General features: G+C 40.6%; 1 protein-coding gene across 7 annotated transcripts in view; it reads left to right on the top strand.

The window, feature by feature from the left end:
• CADPS (calcium dependent secretion activator) overlaps positions 1-25,980 on the top strand; it is a 1,556,059-nt gene that overhangs the window by 896,834 nt on the left and 633,245 nt on the right. For all 7 annotated transcript variants that reach the window (XM_086939080.1, XM_086939079.1, XM_086939076.1 and 4 more), the window contains exons 12-13: positions 16,977-17,113; positions 25,022-25,209. In XM_086939080.1, the coding sequence (XP_086795206.1) occupies positions 16,977-17,113; positions 25,022-25,209 (325 nt within the window). The remainder of the gene's footprint in view (positions 1-16,976; positions 17,114-25,021; positions 25,210-25,980) is intronic.

Here is a 25,980-nt window from a genome sequence, read left to right as displayed (position 1 = left end):
CCAAAATTCCAGGCCACTTAGAAACAGGATCAAAGTTCATATAGGAGCATGAGAAGTTGAATATGTATCAGTAATATTTTAATGAATTTGAATTAATTTTCTTATGTGCAAGGTATTTAAATGGTGAGTGAATTCCTTCATGAATAACAATGTGAAAAGGGAAAGACATGGAGAAGTAAAAAAGATGTTAAGATGTGGCAACACCATACAAACCCTCCTGCACATCCACAGAATTGTACCTTTGTGAGCATACATGCACATTCACGCCACCAATTTACCGGCATTGTACTATAAGTATGCAATCTAAATAAGGATAATGGACGAAGTTCATGGTAAGAAAGCAAAGGATCTTAAATTATGATTGCTCTGAAGTTGTATTGTACTTGTCTGTTACCTGCTCAGCCTTATTTGTATTAAAAAGCTTACCAGAAAGAGATTACTCAGAAGTAGGAAATGTATCAAAACATTACGATATACTTGTCAAACAGTGAAGAGATCTGAGAGCATAGCACACTAAGGCGCACATGCACCAAGCATTTTACCGGTCGCAAACGTCTGAAACCGGTAAAATGCAATTTGCGATGCATGAAACAAAATGCCTCTGCAAAATAAGTAATCGCAATTTTTTGCGATTACCTAAATTACGAATGCATTTAGGAAATCGCAAATTACGATTCCCTAAATACGATGCATTATGAATTTGCAAATTGTGTTTCCGCAATTTGGAATTGAAATTACCATCAACTTCTAGCTGATGGTAGTTTGCAATTGCTTTGAAAAATGCAAATAAATGCCTTTTTCATAGGGCATGTGTGTGCACCACAATTGCATACTTACCTTTTTTGGGGGTGCATCAGGGTGGCCTTTTGGCCCCCTTGCATCCTTGAAATTGCATGTGCAATTTGCGAGTACCTATTTGGTACTCGCAAATTGTGCATGCAATCTCATTCATTCCTATGGGCCTGAGGCCCAGAAGGAATGAATGGGAAGCCATTCCTTAATTGTGAATCGCAATTTGCGATTTGCAATTAAGGAATTTGTAGGAATCGCTCATTTTTTAGCAAAACCTAAATGCATAGGCAATTGCGATTCCATAATAGCGATTCCTTATTAATCGCTATTAAGGAATCACAATTGCGTAGCTTGAGGCATGTGCCCCCAAATCTCTACATAGATTTTATTCAAACTAATTTATCTAATATTTACAAAATTAATAATCCTTTTGGATGCATAGCAGCATGCAAGCACCCCCAAATGATGAAGCAATTATGTGGTACCGTGCACATTATTTGAGGCAGTTATTAAAATTTACATAAACATTATAATCCTGGATACCTCAGTGTATTTCACTATCTATTTGCAGTCCCTGAGAGCCTTTATCCTCAGGAACTACAACACAGTGTTTGATCGAGCCACAGCCAGGCATTGGCTCTATTTAATGTCATTTGTAGGGAACTGTGACAGTGCAGTTGTTCAAAGAACACGGTTTGACCTGACAAATAAGCAAATGACCAAAGTGTAATGTCAGTCTCTTTATGGTTTCTTTCATGTTATAAATTTAAATATTTTTGATTCAAGCTATGAAGACATAAATAAGCACATGCACTGATGCACACACAATAACACACACACACATTTTTAAATCTATATGTATGTGTAGGTGTGGGTGTGTGTTTGTGTATGTGTTACTGGGGAGCGATAACTCCTCTGCAGGTATTTTTTTATCCTCATCCAGGAAGTACTATTTTTGTTTTATAAAAAGCCTTAAAGGGACTTCACACATTACTTGATACTTACCTTTCCTGTGCAGCGCTAGTTCTTTACACTAATTGTGGCACATATTTGTTTCGCATTTCAACAGTTATTTAACCAAATCAATTTTAGGTGTTGTGCATACAAATTCCCTATGTTATTCTTTTTTCCTAACTGCAGCTGTAACTTGTGGACAGATTCACACTCCATTTTTAGGTAGAGCTTTCGAGACCTATTGTATCTTCTTCCAGGGGGAAAGTCCACTCACTGCTTCTTTAGTGTCCTTCAAAAATCCTCTGTTGCTATTGGTCAGTCATTCCTCTTGTCCCTCCTTTTTGACTCTCGTTTCTTCTCACACAGCATGGCCTGTGACTACTGTATCATTGCGCCTAGGTTCTTTATTCGGTTTTGTGAGACTATTTTCATCTTCCTTTACTGCCCGTGTATGCTGTTGCCTGTTTTGTTGGTCACTGTTTATTACCTTGTCACAGTTGCTATTCATTGAAAGACTGCCCCTTTAACAATCCTCATACATTTGTCATGCTCCTTTAATTTTCTTTGGCTGTACAGACCATGTTGTGCTCCGTTGTGAGCTGTTAGCTATTCATTGAAAGACTGCCTCTTTAACAATCCTCATGCGTTTGTCATGCTCCGTTAATTTCCTCCGGCCACACAGAGCATCTGTTGGGCTCCAATCTGAGCTGCTGTGAACAGGGAACCAAAACCAGCCCTGGCAAAGTGCTCGGCCTGCCCCCCAGGTGGAAGGTTGGGGGTGCGACCGAGCTCTTTGCCGGGGCCGGTTTTCGGCCGATTTTGCTACAGGGACGATTTTGAGCTATGCTGCAAAAACGGCCCTGTGACAAAAAAGGCCCCCGGGGCCCAAAACCAGCCCCCACCCTTGTGGCTCACCTGGGATCGCCCGCAACGGCCAGTTCGGCCCTGGCTGTGAAGGTGGGGATCCCACTCGCTGCCCTGGTAAATCCTCCTGACTTCCTATTTGCGTTCAGCTTTGCTAACCTTGCCTAACTACTCACTTCATAGTGGAAGAAAAATATTTTATTCCCGGACTAACATGTTTTATTTACGAATTCAACATTTTCATCATGGCTTTCTCATCATCATCTGCTCAATTAGACCATGCTCAAGACATGCTGCAGTGACAACTTCCAGTGTCACACATCCAGGTTTTGCCTGGTCTGGTTATCACTTTAGATTTGGCCCTTTGAAGGCTCTCTTTTCGGTGTGTGGGGCGCAGAACCCTCCACATTTCTTCTACCTGCCTTAGACATGCACTGCCTGGTATCTAGTATATTACTATTTTTCTAAAGGCTATGTTTCTGTTAGTAATTGTATTGTTATCGTAATTATAATGGCTTACAAAGCTTTTTCTATTGCTTTTCTCTCAACCTTTTATTCACCAACTCGGCACTTTCCAGTAGGTCCGATTACACGTGGCAAGTTGAGTCCCTTCTTTCTCTTGCCAACAGTAAATGTAAATTGTAATGTAAATTGATACTTGTATAGCGCACTACTCACCCGCAAGGGTCTCAAGGCGCTTGTACGAATACCGCTGTGGAACCCATCCTGGCTTTCCCTGTGAGGCGTCCACTCCTGGGCACCCCCAGGGTGGAGGCCAGGCATCTTTAGCGTTGTGGGGGCCGTAGTGGAGATTAAGCAAGCTATTGCCCAGAGTTGCAGAGTGGGACTCCGTGATTGGAATAGGCACCGAGGCGAGAATTATCAGGTCCGTGGAATTTTGAGCCCAAGACCCGCCGAGGCGGGGAATTGAACCCTGGCCCCGGGCTAGACCTCTGCATCAGGGTCTGCCGCTCTAATCATTGAGCCACACTTCTCACTTAGGTGGCAATAAAAATGAAAACCTTTAATATTTTCTTGCAATAGGAACGTGTTCAAAGGTATGTTTAAAACGGTCCGGGCACCGAAGTTCAACTATCGCAGCCAAATAGGGTACAAACACCCCCTTTAGATGCCAGTATAACTTCAGGAATAATAGCTGACTCTCTTTATTTTGCATGTGTGTTTCTGTTGCACTATGATTAGATGCGTCTGTGGGCTGAATGATGCAAATAGAAACTTTTTACGTGTGTCAAATCTTTGCTTCACTTGTGTTGACCCATACATGCTGCAAGTTGTGAAAGAAATTATCTGGAGAGCTTTGGAAATGCGAGCTTGGTGTTTACTATTTGAACGCCAAATGTCTTCACCGGAAGCATTCATTTAAATTAGCTTTATATATATCTTTTAGTTAATCTAGTCTTTTTAAGTTTTTGCTACTTTATGATTAGTCCGCTTCTTTTAACTGTTTGATTGCTTGATTTCTGCACCACCCACGGGATTTAGTATAGGCTTATTGTGACGGTTTCAACGTCATGTGCGCTACTACATTTTGATATATATATATTTAATATAGCCCATCCAAATAAGGCTTTGATGGGTATTCTTCAATTTGTTTATATCTTGTTAACATCTACATATCGTCTGAATATTCCTGGAGTCCGTCATCTCATCTCGTAGCATCACACAGTGTTCATAATTACGGTACCTAGCAAAAGAGGCCAGCGTATTTTCCTTTACTCACTGCCTGACATTATTTAATACAACGATTGAAATGAGGGTTTGGTGACTGTGCGCTAAATTTAACTCCTTTGCATCAGATGCGTTTGATAGAGCAGTGGTTAGTTAAGGGAAATGAAGGCATTAAACAGATTGTCACATAAGTAGCATCCCATAAATAAAATATCAGATTTCCTTTCTAATAACACAGGTAGACATAAAGTCGAAATATAGCCCTGAAAGGTGTTTCCACAGTTATTTAAGTAATTGTTCCTGTTTATATCTTTAAAGCCCAATGCTTTGTGCTTAGTTTTTGAATCAATGGACATTTAAACAGGTCCCTGTAATCATGTTCTTAACTTTTCAGGCAAATACACTCAATGATTTCTAAATTATAAGTGTAAAAGCGTTAAGGTAACTATGTTGTTCCTGCTTACATTTCACATGCTTGACTTAATCTTGCATTGCCTATGAGTATTTGCTATTTTCAGGATGATGTTCCTTTTTTCCAGCCAGCATATTACTCTTGTCTACCCTCCCTCATAACCTATTTCCCATTTTCTGGTTCTCCAGCGCTGTGAGGCCATATTAATGGCAATAGCGCTATGCAAATTTCACAACTCGGTTGCATAAAAAAAGTTATAAATATTGCCATTTTCAACACCAACAGTTCTAACTTGCACAATGCGAAACCAATTGCATTGCAAATGCTTGTTTATACTTCCACTCCACTCTATATCAAAATACATAGGTAAAAGACTGTGTTCTTTATATTGCCAACAGCTCTAACTCTCTCAAATACGAGACGTTATGCTTTGAAAATGCTTGTTCATTAAGGCATAGAAATGTCCTGAATAGGCAATTTTTATCATTCAGTAGAAATGTATTTAATATTTTATTAGATGTTTGTGTCATTGATTTAAAGTCTGCAGTGTAACCATGTAAACAATTCCAACCTTTGTAAACTGTTAATATGATCCATAGTTATGCCTGTTTCCTAAATTTTTCAAAGGGCAATTTGTTCTGCATCTGTAGAATCACCAAGTAAGCATGGATCTCCAGCATCTATGCTGTTAGTGCAATCATACTAGAACTGTATATACTGTGAATTCTCTGTGACTCTAGGGATAATATTCACTCATACGGCATGCTAGGCACAGTATATAATTTCTATTATATTGATCATAGTCAATAATACTCTATCAAGTAATGATTTCAAAACAACAAGAATTCACTAGAAAACCTGTAATAAAGATATATGTGTGTACTTTAAATTAAGTCTAATACCACGGTTAGGGTGAATTTGTTGCCCTAGTGATTATTAGCAGATTAGACTGGTGGTCAGACTTTCTTTGGACCTAACAGGGCATCTAAGCAAATCTAAGCAAAATCATTTATCTGCGGTAGTGAGTTCATGGAGGCTGTAATTAGTTTTTCAGGACTGATGTTTGACCCACTCAAACAAGCTGCATTAACCATGGAAGAACATTTGTCCATTTAGCTATAGATGTATTTTTTCACATCTTGATTAGAATGGCAAATTGACTCAAAAATAATTAAAGGAAAATCACCTTTGTTGTGGTGTATAAAGTCCTAATGTTAGTTTCTCCTCGTCAGAACTACTTTTTTTTCTCTTGAAGTTTTTTATAGCGAGAACTCGACCCGAAAATTCGGTATCAGAGCGCTTTACATGAGCTCCAGTTGTGTTATGTGAGGACACATTAATTTTTTTGGTAGGCACAGAGAGATTAAGTGATTTGCCCAGAATCACAGGATGTTGAGGATCGTTGCCGAGACTTGAACCTGGTTCCCCAGATTTGAATTCCACCGTCCTAACCTTTAGCTACACGTTGCTACGCACAATGTTGTGCTAGGATAGCTTGTTTTTTATGTAAATATATTCAGTATTACTTGAGTGGTTAAGAAAATACAATCATGTTGATTCCAGAGATTTAATCATTTTGATATATCTTAGAAACATTTAATCATTGTTGCTCCACAAAGTTAGTTAGTAATATTGAGAGTGAAGAAGGATGACATCTAAAAACTAACTGCTGAACACTAATAAGAGAGAAATCCATTTTTATCATGGATTGTATTTTGACACAATATTCCTTTCTGTACAGATTGGAACCAAATAGTGAAGCTTTGAAAAATCAGAGGTGTTATAAAACAAACTTGAATTAGATGAGAAATTACAGAATTTTAAATAAAGAAAATTATTAAAGGAATGGGCTGTCATAATTTGTAGTGCCACCAAAATTTATGTTTGATTATTGTTGAAACCACCATAGGATACCATTTAGAACTAAAAATAAAATGTGCATGGTTAGCATGCGTTGCTTTCCAGAATCTCTTCCATTAGATGTACTATGTTTGCCAAACTATGACTGGTGGATGGAATGCATATCTGGTCCTTGGTTGGAGTATGCCTACGCAGAAATACATCTGCCACCTTTGCTGCTGTTGGTGTAAAATGGGGCAGCAAGTGGCCACCTTTCACAGGTCAGTTTTTAGCTGGCTACCTCAAAGTAGCATCTTACCTCTGAACTCACAGTGGCGGCTGCCACTAACAAAGGGTGTTAGGGTGGGTGGGGGTGCGTGGGTGAGAGAGCACTCGTGGGGTGGGGGTGGACGTGTTAATAATAATCATTTTTTAAAAATTGAAGCTGCCGGTCGCTTCCCACGTCGCGTTGCACCTGCTGGCTTCTTCCTGGTCCCAGGAGCCCCTGGGACAGATTCCCATCCAATTCCTGTGCCACAGAGCAGCGCGGGATTGGCCTGAGCAGGCAGGAAAGACGCTCCGCTCTGGTCATTGAGTATGTGCGGTTTCTCCTACCCGGCTGCTGAAAGCGACCGGGTTGGAGAATCCGAAGTGTGAACGTGTGTTTTGGTCAGCCTAAGACTGTGCCTTTGTTCACAGATCATGAAGTTGAGTGTTAGGTAGTTAAGCACACTGCAGATCCCAAATATTCACATATTGTGAACACTGACATCCTCTAATGACGAAAAGGATGACAATAACCAATCTGTATTGACAAAACTCTTCAATTGACATCTTGTCATCACAATCATTAATAGGAGGACTGTAACACAGTCTATCTGGGAATATTTGAACCCACCTTGTAACCATGTTTTAAAAATATGCCTCTATCTCTCACACTCCCTCATCCATCACATCATTAAGCACTGCATTGCAGAACATGATAACCTCATCTCAATGATCATCACACAAGACTTGGTAAGACTTTACACATAAGCTCAAAATAAAGGAAACACCCTTTCAAACACACACCAGCTTGGTGTAGCATGCTACCTGTGTGAAAACATTCTTCATTACCTCACTTAGTGATTGTAAGCGTTCTACAAATATTTAGGACAGTACCATACACTACATATTTGTATATTTATTTATGAAGACAGTTTATATTATGAACACTTGCTTATAAAAGTTTCTAAGTTACTCAAGTCAAATTATTGGATTCCTATAATGTGGAAGGTGTCCTCAGAGTTACTTCAGTGAACAAAAACATCTAAATGCAGAAAACGTTATTGGGTCAGGTAACTATGCAATATGATATAACAGGAAATGGGAAAATAGTAAAAAATAAACGTATTTAATATCAGGAAGGTTTCAGTGGGAATGTCGTAAAATAGCCAAGCTGTGAAATGTCTGTGAAAGCCAAGAGAGGATGACTACAATTAAATGGAAATGAAGACTATGAAATAAGGAAGAAGGTTGGAGACATACTTTGTGACAATTTTATACATGTAGCCACAGCCTTAGGGCCAAACTGTGAAGCAGGATTTGTTCCGAACTAAAGATTTGATGGTCTTGTGAAAATGAACTGAGGTATACAGAACATAAAGAACCAGGCATAGGCACATAAGAGCAAATGAATTTCAGTCAGACTGGAGATTATTTGCGCTTTTAAGGACTCTAAGGGGCATATGCATCATCCGTTTTTTTCGTCAAAAAGGATGCATATCGCAAAAAAGCAGCGTTTGCGACAAAAAAAATCGGAAAATGCGATGTATTATTGAAATCGCATCGCAAAATTAAGGAATCGCAAAATTTGCGATTCCTTAATTTTGCGTCAGCATTTAAGGAATCGCAAATTGCGATTCCTTAAATGCTATGTATCAAGCACCCAAGTTGTGCAATTTCTAATTAAGAAATCGCAAATTACCACCAACTTGACGTTGGTGGTAATTTGCGATTTCTTTCACGAATGCAATTTTTGCCATTTGTGAAGGTGCCATGTGGCACACATGCATGCCCGTAGGGCATGTATGTGCGCCATATGAGTACACATGTAAATTTGAGGGGTGCATCAGGGTGTCCTTATGACACCCTTGCACCCTTGAAATAATTCTCAATTGGCGATTCGCAAATTGCGAATCGCAAATTGAGATTAACTTCCCATTCATTCCTATGGGCCTTCAGCCCCATAGAAATGAATGAGAAAGTATTCCTTAATTGCGATTCGCAATTTGCTAATCGCAATTAAGGAATATTAAGAAATCGCAAAAAAAAATCGATTTTCTACATACATCCCATTTTGCAATTCTCAAATAGAGATTCTCAAAAAATCGCTATTTGAGAATCGCAAACACAGATGTGGATACATCTGCCCCTAAGTCCTTCGTGTTGCCCTGCACCGTTTCTGAGAGAGATTTAACTTCAGTTTCAAGTGTCCCAGTTCGTGTATAGATATCATCCAACTTTGTCTCCAGGGCCTCACATTTCTCATGGATCCCCTTCTGGTTTGGCTCTGATATCTCAAATTTGGAGAGCAGGTCACCCCTTAGAGATTGAAGCATGGAATGAAGCATGGACTCAAGCTGTGACTGGTTTTCCCCTGCCTTTTCCCTCCTGGAATCTCAGTTAGTTTGCATTCATTTACTTCCTTTCTTCCTGCTCGGAGACTCCCTCCGACCACAATGGGCGGGGACGAAGATGGAGCTAACAGAGATGGAGTAGTAACATTAACAGTGGCATTGGCAATACTGGTGGCAGGAACTATGGCTGAACTAAAAGGCTGATCTTACATTAAAGGGCTGATCCCGGAGAGAGATTTAGATTGATTCTCTGACGTCTTTCTCAAGTTCTGCAAGCTTTGTAAGTGGAGAGAAGCGGTTCCCGAGCAAAACTGAAGTGGGGCTCAGCCAAGGTACGGGGATTGACTCCTTAGCAGTGACTGCCTGCTCCATAATCTTAAAATAATATTTGAGTGAAGGGGTGGTTTTACAGGGGGGATGGATTTCCTTTGGCGCCCTTGACTTTTTAATATCCCCTGATTTGGTAGTCTTCTTTTTTCTAGGAGTCATGGGGACCACTCCTCCCGAGCTCGTCTCTGTAGCCACTTGACCCCCTTTAATTTTAGGCTCCGTCTGTGAGCGTAGCTGATATCGATTTTTTGCAGGAAAAGCCACCTCCCCTTGAACACCAAGCTCAAAGTCTATCCTGCTCTTAAGACCCTGCACTTCCACTACTCTTCTAACCACAGGTCCACTGATAAGAGCTAACTCTGGAGTAGCCAAGTCAAAATCCGTTTGCTGGTAATCTCTTCCTTCCGGCCCCCATCTTACTGCATCATGGCAGGAGCCGGGGTGGTAGTGAGCCGTGGTGCCGTTGAATGCATGGGCCACCAGCTTGAGTACACAACGACCTCTTCCCCTCTGAAGTTCGAAAATCAATCCTTGCAGTAGCAGCCCAGATAAGCAGCCTCAGCCCAGCGCGGCCGCCTCCGTGCCTCTGTAGCCGCTTTGAGGTACTGGTTCCGCCTCCAGCCCCATGCGTTCCTCCGCTGAGAGAAACCAACTCCCAGCTCGCGGGAGGCCCGGCGACCGATAGGAGACGAAGAGAAAAGGAGATCAAATTAGAATGGGGTAACTCGCATTACTATTAACGGGGTGCACTGTTCTTACCGTGCATAGTGTTTTAATACGCTTTCTAATTGCTGCATGCTAATATTATGTCTTGCTGCTCCCGGAGCTCCCACGACCGGCGTCAGCCCGCCGCCATGTTTCTCCCCCGAAAAGCACAAAATAGATCTTTACAGGGAGAAATGGAGAGGCTTGAGATGCAAGCAAGGAGAAACAATCTACGAATCCTTAAAATTGCGGCGGGAGCAGAGAAGGGGGATATTAAGGCATTTGTCTGTAAACTTCTCAGGGAGGGAGTGCTGAAGGATAGAGAAGATGTTGATCTTGAGTTAGAGATACAGAGCGTACACCGAGATCCTTTTAAGTTACATCCCAATAGAAAAGTCCCAAGGAAAATATTAGTGAATTTCCAAACGTATGCTATCAAGGAGCTGATCCTGGGGAGAGCTTCAATTTGATTCAGGGCACTATCAAATCCACTCTGATCTCGGAAAAAGAACTGCCCAAAGGCAATGGGAGTGTTGCATTTCAATGGGGGGCCCAGAAGCCTACCAGACCCAAGTTGCTAGTTCAGTACAAAGGAAAGTGGTCAGGTAGCATAGGATATTTTTAGTTAAACATATTAAATCGCATCCAAAATAAAAGAAATTCCTGAAGATATGCTCTCAGATTTAATGTGCCTTTTCTTGCATCAATTTTTTAGATATTAATCAAATATACACAAATATTTACAGTATGGGGCTCAGGTTTGGAAAAAAAGGGGAAGGAAGGCAGTGGGTGGTTCTGCCTAATACATATAGGCATTACTGTGGAACTGCTTTAAGGTGTACCAGAAAGAAGTCAAGATTCACTCTTTCAGCAGCAGCTCATCACTTTCTGACCCCTATGTCATTCTATCTGAGATACATCACTTCTTCTGTGCCCTTTGCAGAATCCTCACCATACTATGTTCTCCCACCCCAGTCTAGCAAGTTCCTCATGCCACCATTTCCCATCTTCCTCTTCCTACACTTCCTGCACTGTCTAATGTATTACATTGCCTTACAGCTAGGCTCACAATTCTGTAGATCTGGGACATACATACACAGTGAGAAAAATTATTATTTGCTCAATAGGGTAATCTGTAGACTTAAAAACACAAATGATAGTGGCAAAGTCATATTTTTGAATCAGGTGATACATTAATCTTGGCTCTGTTGTCAGGTCCTTATTGCCATTAAAAAAGGCAACATATATGTAATGCTAGGCTCCACTAGCACATTGTCAGATAATTCAGGATGTGAAAGTGTTATAAGAAAGTTACTATTGTAGGACTTTTAAATTGATGTTATAAGTTTAATAAAAACAACAATAATACTAATGCTGCTTATACTCCTCCTACTAATACTTCTAGTAGTTGTAGTAATAAGAACAATAACAGTAATACCTCTATATTCATTTGTTTCTGCCATGTAATTGAAGTTTAGATGCACTGCTAATATTGGGTTTAAAGCAATTCCATGTCTGAGGTCCAACTTCTGAAAACTCCTTAGAGACCACTGATTCAAGACAAAACAGCAAAGTTTTAGTAAAATACTTTGATCCATGTAATTCACAATGGCTTGGAAAAATGTATGAATTATACCATGGGAAATTACATAGCAGAATGTCACCTGTTAGAATTTTCTCAATACCATTTCATCTAAGAAGTGGGCACCAATGTTGGCGTCATTTTTCTGGCAAGACTTGCAAGTGATTTTGTCTGCTTAATAGATCAGGTTACCTCAGACAACCTTTAAAGTTTGTATTGTAAGCATTTAACTTAGTATCATGCGCAAATTAATTGCTTTAGCTGTGTTTCCAATACTGATGCTAAGCAACCCAAGAAAAAAGGCTCTCAAAGTCTCACTCAGCCACGATTTGCTATTTGTAAAGCTTATGGCATAGAGCATTTATTGGAATTCATGAATTGATTACATTGTTTGTTAATATTCGGCTGCATTAGGAATTCATGTCTGGAGCTGTATCAACACCTGTATGCAGCTTCATCAATATTGCACCAGCCGTTTGCTATATACTCATCCACCTCATTATGGAAGACAACTATGCTTGAGTCTCCATGGCATGATATCCAAGATATTTTAAATTGTGATAAAGGGTTCCCCTCAAGATAGTGCACTAAACTGTGAAACATGGACAGCTATATTAGGAAATTTACCCCAAACAAATAATATGTTTTTAGAGTAAATTTCTGCTGAATTAAATTATTTCAAAGCATTGATTATAGTACACCCAACCACAAGTGATTAAATAGAATGATTTCAAATAGACTAGTTATTTGTGGCCACTATAGGGTAGGAGATATCATTTTGGAACACCTGGACACATTGTGTCCTCAATTGGAGAGATTCTATCAGGGTGTTTTTTGGACTTGGCCCTATCTTCAGGGTCACCCCCAAACTTGTAATCCTTCACCCCTAGTTGGACATTGGGTTACTGGTTGAGGGGGGGGAAACCAAACTGAAGAAGCAGCCACAATTTCTGTCAGGGTGAAACACAAGCAAATCCACAATTAACCTGTACTTAATCCTCTGGCAGGTTGGCAGAAAAGCAGTCAGGCTTAATTTAGAGGCCATGTTGTGACATCTTAAATAATATTAAAGGGAAAACACATCACCAGAAAAATGCCACTCTGATTTAGGAAATAGAGTAAAATGTAATAAGTTATTTGAGACCAAAACAACAAAAATTCAATCAGTAGAACCAGAGATATGTAATTTGACCTTTTAAGCAAAAATAGTGCCTAGAAGTACCAACTGTGGTTATCTAGTTGCGCAAGACCAGGACAAAGTCAAAAGTTTAGGTCTCCTGCGACGGAGTGTGGTCTGAATACAGGGAACAGTTAAGCCCCTCCGAACAAATTTGGTGTTGGAAATCCTGGTTGCAGAGCATTGCAAGATCCTGTGTGGAAGATGCTTCGCTAAGTGGTGATTCAGATGAGCTGCAAGGCTGTGATGCGGAGACCTGCATTGTTGTCAAGGATGCCGTCAATGAGGAGCTTGCGATGCAAAGTCATGCATCAAGGACGTGTTGCACAGTGGTGGTTCTGATGCGGCTGTGAAGATAAGCATCCCGATGTATCAGTTCTGCTCACAGGACCACAGAGGACTGACAAGGCTCCTTCAGGTCTGTTTCCTGGGGTTCGGGACCAGGGTGGCACTACTTGGAGGGCAAGGCTCACATCAAGTATTGTCCAGGTGCAACGTTCAAAAGGGTTGGAGCCTTTTCTGCCCATGAGGCTTCTGATCAGGAAGCCACCCAACTAGCTTTTAGAGTCACTCTGGTGGTCTTGGGTTTAAGATTTAGGTCCAGTACTTCAATTGAGGCAGCAGAGTAGTGATTTTCTTGCAGAACAGCTGTCAGTCTGAGTCTTCCACAGACTGTGCCTAACCCTCCAATAGGACCTTCAGGCCGACTCATCTGTTCACTTTCTGGACCTCCGGAAAGACTCAGACAACAGCCTGATAATGTGCCTGCTGTGTTCTTCAGATGTCTGCCTTGCTGGACCGGGAAGGACTGATTTGTTGTCTAATGTCTACCATGAACCGTTAGAGTCCTCCCCTGCTGTTTTAGCTCTGTTGTGCTGCTGAACCCAGGATGGTTAGAGCTGCTTCAAAAGCTAGTTGGCTGGCCTTCTGATCAGAGCCTCAGAGATGGCTCCAACAATCTTGAACCCGCACCTGGGCTCAGCCTGATTTACTCTGCACCCCAAGTGGTGCCCCTCCAGTCCTAGACCCTTGGTGGTTGTGCTAAAGGTGCCCAGATAGCCTAAATCTAAAACATGGGACTGAACATTCTTTCGGCTAAAAACGGCTCTAAGAACCAAGAGGAGACTGGCACCAACCTTCTCATCTATCCTCTCAAGGTGAATCACCTTTTGGTCTCACTTTGCGGCAGCTCCCACTATGTTCCTCTATGCAGCAACAAAAACTCTTCAGGGGTCGTTCTCCAAAGGGGTTTTGCCTCGTGAAACTTTTGACAGCTACAGCTTCTACCCTTGTCCCACTGGAGATTTTTGACTTCCCAAAGGTGTCAAAGAAATGGAGTCTTTTGAATACTTATGGATAATGCTGTGTGACTAGTAAAGGGGCGCAACTGCACTCCATACTTGCTGGATTTACACATTCATGCTATTGGGGCAGGGCATGGGCAATGGAAATATATTCATGCCCAGAGCAACCTTGAACAAATGAAGTAAAGTAAAAAAACAGAGTGCATTCCATCACTTACTTTTATAAAGAAATCTTCACCTCCAATTCGTCCAGCATCTCCTCAACATTGAGACTTCCTCCTCGGACACTGCCTGCATCCTTGCCCCACTGAACATTACCTTCTCAGAACATTTTTCTTCAAATGTATGCTAAGTCTGAAGGTAAGCGCAGACCAGGCTATCCACTCTGTATCCAAATCATGCTCCATCGCAGTTGGCAATATTTTTCAACTTTGGCCTGCTCCAGCGCAATAGATGTGCATGGTAAGTACTTTTACCTTTTAGGTGCTATTTTTTCCCTTATATAAAAAAATTATTAACAGGGTATCCACAACTTGAATATTTGTCGTTTTGATGCCATTGGTGTCATGTTAAAAAAATATAGTCTATTTTCAAATTTTGTATTGGTTTTTTCTGTGCTGTGTTTTGAATGTATTACTGTTTGTATGCTGCATAAATACTTTACATATTGCCTGTAAGTTAAGCCTAGCTGCGTTTGTGGCAAGCTAGCAGAGGATTAAGCACAGGTTAATTTAGTGACTTTTGTACTTCATCCTGACAGGGTTTTGTGGCTGTTGCATGCGCAGCTCAAACACCCTACTGAACCAACAACCCCCTTTCTCACAATATTGTCTCTCAAGTTCAAAGGTTAGCAGAAAGAAATTTGAATGCTGCAGGAGAGTGGCAGGAAGCTGTTAGAACCGGCAAATATAGTACAGAGATGACCATAATGTGTGGTAGAAGTTAAGAAGCCTGAAAAAGGCTAACATATGAGGACCAGAATATGTGAGAAATGTGAAAGAAATGTATGTTTCCATGTATGTGGCATTATTTAGTGTTCATATATCCAAAAGGCAGCAGAAAAAAGATGAAAGGAAAGCCAACAATGATTGTAGGGGAAACTAAGAGCAAGAGGGACAGCTACTGTGGGATGATGTGTTCTTTAAAGATCTGTATCGTGGAGATTAATAAGTACATACATAAGAGATTAAGGGTTGGTGAATTGAAAAAGGGAACAACTGTCATGGAGCAATTGTATTAAAATAATATTATCAATCTGTGAAATGTTCTGTTACACTATGTTTTACATTCAGTATAACAATGACAAGTTAAAAGTGCTTTATCACTACCACTGGGTATACAGGGCAATGAGCCTCTGTGATTCCAACTTTGCCACATGTTGCATACCAGTTGGGAGTCAGTAGGACTACTAGGAACGAAAAGCTCACTTTCTTTCCAGAATAGTGTGAGAGCCCTTGCAGAAAACTTCATCCTGAATCTGAAATTATATATAGTGCCCTTGTCATCCTATGTTAAAGAACATGAATTTGGTTTATTTTGGCACAAGGGTGTATTTGAGGATTATTCAAAGTTTTTGCAAATGCTGTTCAACTGGCAAAGGTGACAGGTGGCCAAACCAATCAAGGGGTCAGTGCACATGTATGGTAACTTCTCAGGCTGTATGTTGGATTCCATCACTTCAAATCACTCAGTGAAGGCCACTGTTGTAGCATTTTTAATTAGTTAATTTCGGAGCTGGCCTTTCAAAAAACTGCCCTTCAAAATAATGATGCAACCCTTGTTCAGTTTTACACACCATTTCCAACATTGGTGAACATGCATGTAATATGAAATTGCCTGTTTGTAATGAGCATACCCTCCTCATTTTCCCAAACACCTTGATTCAGATCTCTTGAATGTTGTCCCGCTGAGTTTAGACAGATTGTGTTATGCATGTTCAATCAAATATATGTTGCCCCATGGTCTGTGCTTACAACATTCTATGTGAAAAAGGAATTGTTAATGTACTAAAGCTATAAATAACTTGAAAAATAACGCCCAATAAGAGCCTTACTAAATTGACTATCTGTCAATTTATCTGATAACGATTTCTGAATGGTGTCTGTGGCCAAAGATGAAGCTTCCTTAGAAATATCAGTATTACCTAAATTAACATTTTCTTATATTTATTTGAAGTAAAGTAAACAACTGATTAAAAATGAAATATCAAAAAGATAAACATGGGGTCAAATACTGGCAATGTGCTAGTGAAAAACAAAACAATAAAAGTAATGTAAGAAAAATTTCCTTGAAAGTACCAGCTAGACATAACTTTAATAGAATGGCAGAATCTATTCAATAGACAAATATAATAAAATAGGGACTCTAAATTTTCCTACTTGAAAATAAATACTTTGTTATTGTATGCAGGATATAAACTAATGTATGATTCATCATTTCATTTTAATTTACAACATGTTCTAATTAACATAAGGAGAGATTGGTTTAAATGCATTTGCCAGATGACTGTTTTAGAAGTTAATAAATTTGTGATTCAAGTTGTCTATCATAGATTCAAATAAGCCCAAGTGTTAAGCTGTAAACAACAATTTAGCATAAGAGGAAAGAAATAGTTTGCATCTTTAAAGCTTGCAACTCTATACAATAATGTTATGTGCAACAAGATGTGTGTCTACAAATCATGTATTTCTTTACATGTATAAATGAACAGATGCAGATAGAGCACAAAAGCATGGAATGGATGAATTTATATCTTCTAATCCCTGTAACTTTGACCACGCCTCACTATTTGAGATGGTTCAACGCCTCACTCTCGACCACAGACTTAATGACTCCTACTCCTGCTTGGTAAGTAATATATTCAGTTTTCTTAAACCACATATCTAGAAACCATGTCAATTTAAGATATGGGTTGCTGTGAGTTTCCTTGTGAATGAAAATTGAACTGGAGAGAGAATTAGAATTCAATCTGATCACAAAATGAGTGCTATGAGGATATTTCCTGTGCTGCATAAAAACGATGTGCCATGTGATGTTCCCAGTATATAGAGGTATAACACAGAGATTTTAATGACCAATGCAAGCGTTGGCAAATGGCCCTCTGTGAAGGGTCACCCCAAACATTTTGCCTTCCTCTCTCTTTTTTCAGACCTTGTCTTTTTTTGGCTTCAGGACTCTGAGCACTTTACAACTGATAGCCAGTGTTAAAGTGCATATGTTCTCTCCCTAAGTCGTAACAGTAGTTCATACCCAATTGACATATTTAATTTACTTATAAGTCCCTAGTTAAGTGCACTACATGTGCCCAGGGCCTGTAAATTAAATGCTACTATTGAGCCTGCACCCATGCTTGTGCTACCCACACAAGTAACCGCTAACCATGCCTCAGGCATGTCACTGCAAGGCCTGGGTGTGCAGTTTACTAGAACATAGGCTCGGCTTTTAAACCTACTTGCTAAGCCTTAAACTCCCCTTTTATTGCCTATAAGTCACCACTAAAGTAGGCCCTTAGTAACCCAAAGTGTGGGGTGCTATGTAAGTAAAAGGTAGGTGTTGGACTTGGGCCTTTTTGCATGATTATCCCCAAACATTTAGCTTCTTCCTCCTGTTTTTCCTGACCTGTTTTTGTTGGCCTTAAGACTTTGAGCACATTACCACTGCTAATCAGTGCTGAAGTGAATATGCTCTCTGTGTAAATTGCTATTACAAATGCTTCTCCCTGATTGGCATATATGATTTACTGGTAAGTCCCTAGCAAAGTACACGGAGTGTGCCAGGGCCTGTAACTCAAATACTACTAGTGGGCCTGCAGCACTGATTCTGCCAAACCACTTGAGTAGCCCTGATAAGGTATCTCAAACCTGCCACTGCAGTGTCTGCGCACAGTTTTAAACTACCCTATCGACCTGGCAAGTACACTCCCTTGCCAAGCCCTAACTTTCCCTTTTCTTACATGTAAGGCCCCATTATGGTAGGCCCAAGAACCCCCCTGGGCAGGGTGCAGTGTATGTGAAATGTGGAACATGTACTGGTGTGTGTGACATGTCCTGATAGTGAAATACTGCCAACTTCATTTTTCACTATTGAAAGCTAATCTGTCCCACAGGGAGGTACTTTGAAACATCTTACAAGTATAACTTCCCATTGGGACAAGAGGGGGAAATACAGTTTAGGCTGTCTGAACTCAGAATTTATTAACACATCTTTTAGTAAAGATGGTTTTTAAACTATGTGTTTGAAAATGTAACTTTCAGAAAGTAGGCATTTTCTTGTTTAACCATTCTGGGTGCCTCTGCCTCTTTGTGGATTGACTGTCTGGTTTTGTAGTGACCAGGAAGGGGCATGTGCATTCACTGTAGACAGCCACTGGGTGGTTGAGGTGTGCCTGGCCCTTCTTGGATAACTCAGAGCTGAGCTGAATGGGGCTTGGCTGCATTTAGATTAGTGGGAGGAGATTTCCTTGCACCTAGGTAGGGCCTGTCTCGCTTGCACAATGCTGTCCCTACCCCTTGTACCAATGACGACAGAACTGGTTCGAACTCGGCTTAGAGACCCTTGCACAAAGAGACCAAAGACAAAATGGGGTATAAGTAGTACACCTTAAACCTCAGAAATTAGATCACTTCTCAACTCAAGAAGAACCTTTGCCAAGGAGAAGAGTTGAAGAGCTGTGAGGAGGAGTACTGCCAATTTGCTGTGTTCTGTGTGGGGTTGACCTGCAGTTGCTATTTCTGCCAATGAAAGGACAAAGACTGGAACCTTGCTGTAAACCTGCTAGAAGAAGAATCTCCAAAGGCCTGTGTGTGATGGCCTTCTGTTCTGAAGACTCAGGGACACAAAGACTTCACCCCTCAGCTCTCTTGAACTGTCCTGCTGAGAATTGTGACCTTTTCAGGAGTTGCCTGTTCCGGTTTTGGTCTCTGGAGGTTGTTCCCGCTGTTGGGAGCTGGAAGAAACCTGAAGAACTGAGAAGATCCATCCATTGCTCTTCTTGTTGCTGTTTACCCCGAAGCGATACAAAAGGGGATGATGGACGGAGCTTTTGAGCAAATCAAACACTCACCCCCAGTCAACCGATCTGGGTTTAATCCATCATCATCCTTTAGCTCACTCCGCCACCCCAGTTCAGACATGGCCAAATGCAAATCAGTCTGACCCTGTGCCTCATGGGAACAGTCCAGCCCGAACTGCCAAGCCATGTCTTCCCTGGACCGGACACAAGCATCCTGTCTGCTCTCTGCCAAGCTACTAGTGGGTGAGCACAGGTTACTTTCGGATTGCGTTGTGACTTACCCTGACTAGGATTGTTGTCCCTAATCAGACAGGGTACATACCTCTGCCAACTATAGGCCCAAAATGAATTAGAGATAAAAGAATATCTAATGTTCAGCACGATCAACTATACGCATCAACTTAATTGAATTAAGAATGAATGTCTGAGAAATCACTAGACTTTAGTTTTAGTTATAGTCAACAAATGCTGGGAAAATGTCTTCAACCACCCTAATGAGGAGGACAAGATGTCCATGTCCTCTGTTTTACTTTATTAATGTGGAGGATGTGAATGTTTCATCCTCCACATTGTGTAGGAATATCCTTGTGGTGCAAACATCAGATGCATATTCTTTTGTCAAATAAACTAGGGACATAAAGGAAGAGCTTTCAGAAACGGTAGTTTTTTGGGCATTGTCAGCAAGTGCTACTGCAGGTCTTCTGAACAGAAGAATAATCCATACGCTGTTCAAGGGGCTGCTGTCTTGTCAATTAATGTTCTTTCTTACATTTCATCTTATACTTGTAACCCTAGATGTGTCCCAGGCAGTGCTCAAATAAGCTACTTATAGTCAAGCTAGACTGGTGATGTTGCCAAGCAAGACTCATAATATCTCGTAATGCATTCCTTGTCCTTCAAGTCTGCCTATCCTACACTGTGGTGTCATTTCATGTATGGTTTGTGCCAGTTTAGCCTTTAATAATTGAATTTAAAATAGTCACATACATTTAAGAAAAACTTCATGTAGCTCTTCTGAAAATGTGTCTCTTGTCCATCTTGTGTTTTTAAAGGATCCAGTTTGAGAAGTTTGTTTCATGCTGTATCAGCTTTTTAAAAAAAATAGATGACATATACACTAATGTTATTTTAAGATTTTAGAACATAGTATGCCCTTGGGTAAATCACATATATGTCTTTGACCTCAGCCTTTGCAGACAACTCATTCTAACATTTCAACTTCTGTCAGCATCCTGTGTGTAGTTAGAAATATTTTATTTCATGGTTTGGTAACTGATGGGTCTCTATCAATTATTTTTGGCCTACTTCTGCGAGGCATAAGGACCAGCCTACAGAAACTAGGCATGCATATTTTATATAAACATACACTCGCGAACAAGGACTAGCAGACCCTCTACTTTGTATGGGTAAATGCATACAAAATTCTTACCTGGCCCCTAATCACTTGTAATCAAAGGAGAGTGAACTCTGCTGGTTTTCCAGGTTCTTGGTATCTCACATGGTGACCCAAAACCCTCCTGTCCGGTGGCATCATCATTGTGCTTCACACCTAGGTAGTCACTTCCCTAGGTGAGTACTGCCTTCTTCCTAGGGAAAGTACTTGAGGGATCTCTGCCGTGGTGCATACAATTACCTCCCATAGCTAACAAATGGCATTTAATATGGGTGAAATATTTAGGTGTTTTAGGTGTAAGAATAAAAGGTGGATTATTGATGTTGTTTGGACTTACCATCACATGTGAATGGTCAACATGTTTCGTCCTCTGCTGCCCATGAGGGTCAGGACCAAATTATAAAATCAACAGATATCTTTATGTTGAGTTTGTGAACTCGTAAGTCTTTGCTTATGTGTCTTCTTTCCAATTAATTCAGTCAGAAAGGTATATATATCGGCTTTCAACACAATAACTGTCATTATGTTTGTTTCCATGTTTTCTGCAGTACTTATTGCAGAATTTATCAGGTACAATAACATGAGTTACCCTACACATCGGAATTATACTGGCCACTTGCAATGAACATCTTACTGTACAAACATAAGTACTCCATTTGAGTACCGAGAGAAAATGTAACTTTTTGACAGTCTTGTAAACATATCCCCATAAAATGGATTATCAGTCATTAATTAACTATCACTTGTTACAAGTGTGGCACAAGAATACATAAGTGATATCAGAAGAGCACACACATAATAAACAATATTTCTTGCTCTCCACTGCTGTAATCTAACTGTAAGTCAATATAAAGTGTTCAGAACAGGGTAGAAAATTATTGTTACTGCTTGATAATAACTAAGGGCTGCTGTCAGGTCCTCAAACACTTGTCTCTCACAAAGGAACGAGTCCATAACTTGTCAGTCAATAGAGCAAAAATAGTTGTAGTCTTATTACAATTACCACCTCCCTTTTCACCGTGGGCCCGATTCACAAAGAGCCTCCACATTTGTGGTGGAAGTTTCACAGTCATGGCAGGATCTCGGCAGTGGTGGCGGTATCTCTGCAATTAGAAACCTTTTTGTGGAGATCCCACCATGAGTATGGAGATCCCACCATGATTGCGGAGCCTCTTCCATGAGTGTGGAGGCTCTTGGTGAATTGTGCCTTGAATTTAGCTACTCAAAGGGACAATAAACAAGCAATCAGCAGTAACAATGTCACCACTGATCATTTATGCATCTCCCCTGTGGCAGCTGGAGACAGCGGAAGGTTTTTTGAAATTTTCTGAGAGATGTGTGGGACAACTATGACACTTCCCAGTATTTTCTCCAAATGTTGTGCTGCCAGAACAAGGTTCTAGGTCATTTTTTCATCTCTGAAAGCATTTGCAACAGGTTCCAATGGAAAGGAAAATACTGGCAGACTTCAATGAGCTGTATCTATATGACTGAAAGCCTCAATACCCTTATAGAGTGTAATATATCCTCAGAACTAAGGTGTACTGTCTGGGAGCATGTTAGAAAAGGCGAGCACAGACTTGAAGTCTATCAAATCAGTGCAAGCACAAGTATGTGTGCAGAGGTCATTTCCCATTAAGCTTTGCTGGACTAAAACAATTACTTATACTTGGATGTGAGGTTGAACTTAGATATAGTCAACTAATAATGCTGTTCTAGAGTGATTGTGAGGGGTTACAACAGTCAACGTTGAGGTTCTGAACACAAGCCATACTAAAAGGCATTTAAAGGGCAGAGATGTAACCCTGAACGTGAATCGATCCTCTACCGGCAGCAGTAAGGTGGTCCCATTTTCTGAGGCAATAGACAAGATTAACAGCCATTATGGGCAGTATGTGCTGAAGTGCTTTTTATATCCAACCAAGAAGCTTGCTTGCTTAGTCCAAGTGGGCATTCACTGCCTGTTTAATAGCTTCATGATGGTATAGTGAAGCACGTACTTCCTTTGTTAAATGTAACTGGAAGAACCATAAAGGAACAACGGCTAACCTGCATGTCATCGGCCAAATCAACATCAACAAGGGTCAACACCTATTTCACAGTAGGCTTCAGGGAGATATTTCTTAGTAATCTGTTTTTCTGAACACTGATCCTTAATTCAGTATTAGTCCAATACCGTCTTGTATTCAAAATGGCGCCTGTTGTCCGAATTACTACTATAACAGTAGTTTTTGCTCCTGTTCAGGGACTATAAATACTGTTGTAATACCGCTCTGTTTTCATGCAAACTTAAGGGCATATTTACAATGAAATGTCGGACCCATTACATCCTTGTAACTCCTTGAATTGGAGGCTCCCACCACTCCTCCTCCAACTCGGACTCACGCTAATGTTTGGTTACCTAGCAGATGTCACCAATTCAGTGCACAACACCCCCCCTAATACCTTCGGATGCTGTTCTCCAAAGCTTCCATCTGGAAATTTATGATCAGATGTTGGTCTGACTCCAACTAAGTCCTTCAGCCTGATCGAGGCATCAGCACACACATGCACCGCGGAAGCCTGTACACTCTTCTGGCTCTGCACGTACTGTGGCTCCCGACTGGACATTTCTTCCTGGGCGCTGGTCCCAATACCACCAAACTCCTCAGACCCACCTTGGCCTTGCCTTGCCATGTACTGCAAAAGCTTTCACGTCATTCCGCTCAGACCTTGAGACCCCCTGCACGCTCCCGGAAAAACATGCCTCCGCCGTTGTCACCTTGAATAAACTCCTTGTGGCACCGTGGATGCTATCCTGACTACCTTTGTTGGCCCTCCTTTCTATTCCTTGACAGCTATTGTACAGCACTGATCAATACTGTTGTAACTCGGTCCTGAAGATCAACTGAATTTATCACACGTCAAAACGTCAACTACCCAGCATAACCTCTGGTACATTTTTGATCTTTAAATTTGTTTATGGTGTTAAATATCCCTCATTATCATTGAGGACCATTTCTGTACAGTTACAACTATTTAAAAAATTGTTAAAAATATTTCCCTTCGGAACATTTTCCCGCTGTGTTCTTATCTCACTTGTCACTTGAGCCGTTCTCACAACTGCGTGAGCACTGATGTGCACATGTTCCTGTGGTTTACACCCTTGTTCAATGTATATGGTGTTGTTTCCTGTTGCCTCCTCCCCTTTTTCCTTCTCCTGAAATATATTGTTGTGCTCTTTCAAATTAATTTGCGATATATGTGCATAATTGAAAGAAATTGTGGTTAATTATTACCTGTTGAGACATTGTTGTATGTTACATTACTAGACACCCAGGTCTAAACTGATTCTATGGGTATTCTCCTGTTGTAATTAACTGTGCCAAAACGCATGGATGCGCCGTATTTACAACAATATGGCACACCCCAGTGTTTTCTCCAGTGGTGGCGCTGAAATTATTTGCTTAGCAACAATGCAGGCACCCTTGCACCATAGTGCAATGGTGGTTGAGTTGCCGGGAACGATTGTTCCATAGAAGTAGCAAATCGTCATTATTTAATAAATGTTTATGTGGGAGAATAGATACTTTCCTGCACATAAACAATCATTAATGGTGTTTTGCTCTTTCTATATGCTTTCTATAAGCAGCACACATTGAAAAGCAAAAACAAGGAGAAATAAAAGTATTTCTCCTCGCTTCGCTATTCTAGCGCCTACTTTTGCATGGTGTTAGTTGTTGGCGCTGCCTCAGATTTACAGATCCTTGTAAATCTTGGGCAGCATTAAAACAATGGGTATTGTGGTGAAACGCCCACAGCAACACCCATCACATGCTCCTTTCATGCTAAGTGATGCATGTAAAGGGGACGTATTTACAAGGTGGTGTTAAACCACAAAAAGTGACTTAACGTGTCTTTGGAAATAAGGAGAAGGGTATACTCCACCAGGACGTCACTAAACGTAATGTTCTGGTGGTAATTATACCCCATTTTGTCATGCAAAAACTGGCCAAATGTTAGCAGTTTTGCAGCTCAGACCATTAGATATTTTTACTGCGTGATAGCCATGCTAAATTGTGGTAGTCACAATGGGGGGAGGGGGGGCTCAAGTTGTATAAAATTTGCATCACATAAGACTTGATCTTTGTAGAAGGAAGGGTAGGCAGAATGATATATTCCTTCTCACGGATTTTGAATAAAGCTTTGCATGTGCTTACAAAATAATCTATTTTAGCTTTTGCCTGTGCAGTATTATCAGCACATGGTTAGTTTAATACGTGGACCATATCCCTTACACCTCTTCATCAATTCCCTGGAGATGGTGAGCTGTGTTACAGTTTGTAATGTGTGCAATTTTGTCTTTAAACAGGGCTGGTTTAGTCCAGGGCAAGTGTTTGTACTTGACGAATACTGCGCCAGGTATGGATGCCGAGGCTGTCACCGGCATCTGTGTTACCTGAACGACTTGTTAGAACGAGCCGAAAATGGAGCGATGATCGACCCTACCTTGTTGCACTACAGTTTTGCGTTTTGTGCGTCACATGTTCATGGCAATAGGTAAGCATAACTAAGATTGTGCTATGTTAGCAACTCATGTATTCTTTCAGTTGGTGATTAGTTTCCTCAAGGCTTAAGGGAGCAGTGCCAGATTTTTGGAATAATCAGGTATATTTGCAAAGAATTAATCTAAACATATATCATGTACATGGTAGTTGTCCTGAAAATCTGGGATGGATTTGTCCCTTCTGGACATAAATTGGACATCCTTGGCTTAATCTGAATAATAGTGGGTTTGGCATAAGCATCCTTTTGACTTCAATAAAAAATTGTGAAAACCAATACAATGCTAAAATGTAACAATATAGTCCGCTTTTTTTTAATAAGGCAAGGTACCTATTTTCAAAGCAGAAAGACAAAGAAATACGTCATCTTTAGAACTTTCCAATTTCACCATTATCTATTTTGGCACCACTGTTTGGCATTCTGAAGATCACCTCTAATTCATGTTCTGTGATCCACGTTCAACTTCTAATTAAAACATGCTTTTTGGTTTGCAATTTCTTTTTTTCATTTCTGACTTCTTTTTTTATTCCAGTATGTATTGTCATATGCCTGTTTTATTTCACTTTGTTTTCTTTCCTTTCTTTTGCATGCTTTCCTCCGTTGCTTCTCGATTATTTTGCTATCTGTTTATTTCACACCGCACACACATCAAAAATCCTCTCGCCAAAGTCAACAAACGCCAGAGCTCCTTGGCGGGTCACAACAAAGTGGGGAAAGTGAGGGGGGCAAAATTTCTGGTTCCTCAGCCCTTGAATCTGAAACCAG

The sequence above is a fragment of the Lissotriton vulgaris genome, chromosome 9 (genome assembly GCF_964263255.1).
Source record: "Lissotriton vulgaris chromosome 9, aLisVul1.2, whole genome shotgun sequence".
In the NCBI taxonomy this organism is placed as follows: domain Eukaryota; kingdom Metazoa; phylum Chordata; class Amphibia; order Caudata; family Salamandridae; genus Lissotriton; species Lissotriton vulgaris.
Note: the sequence above shows the minus strand (reverse complement) of the source record. Positions and strands in the feature narration are given on the sequence as shown.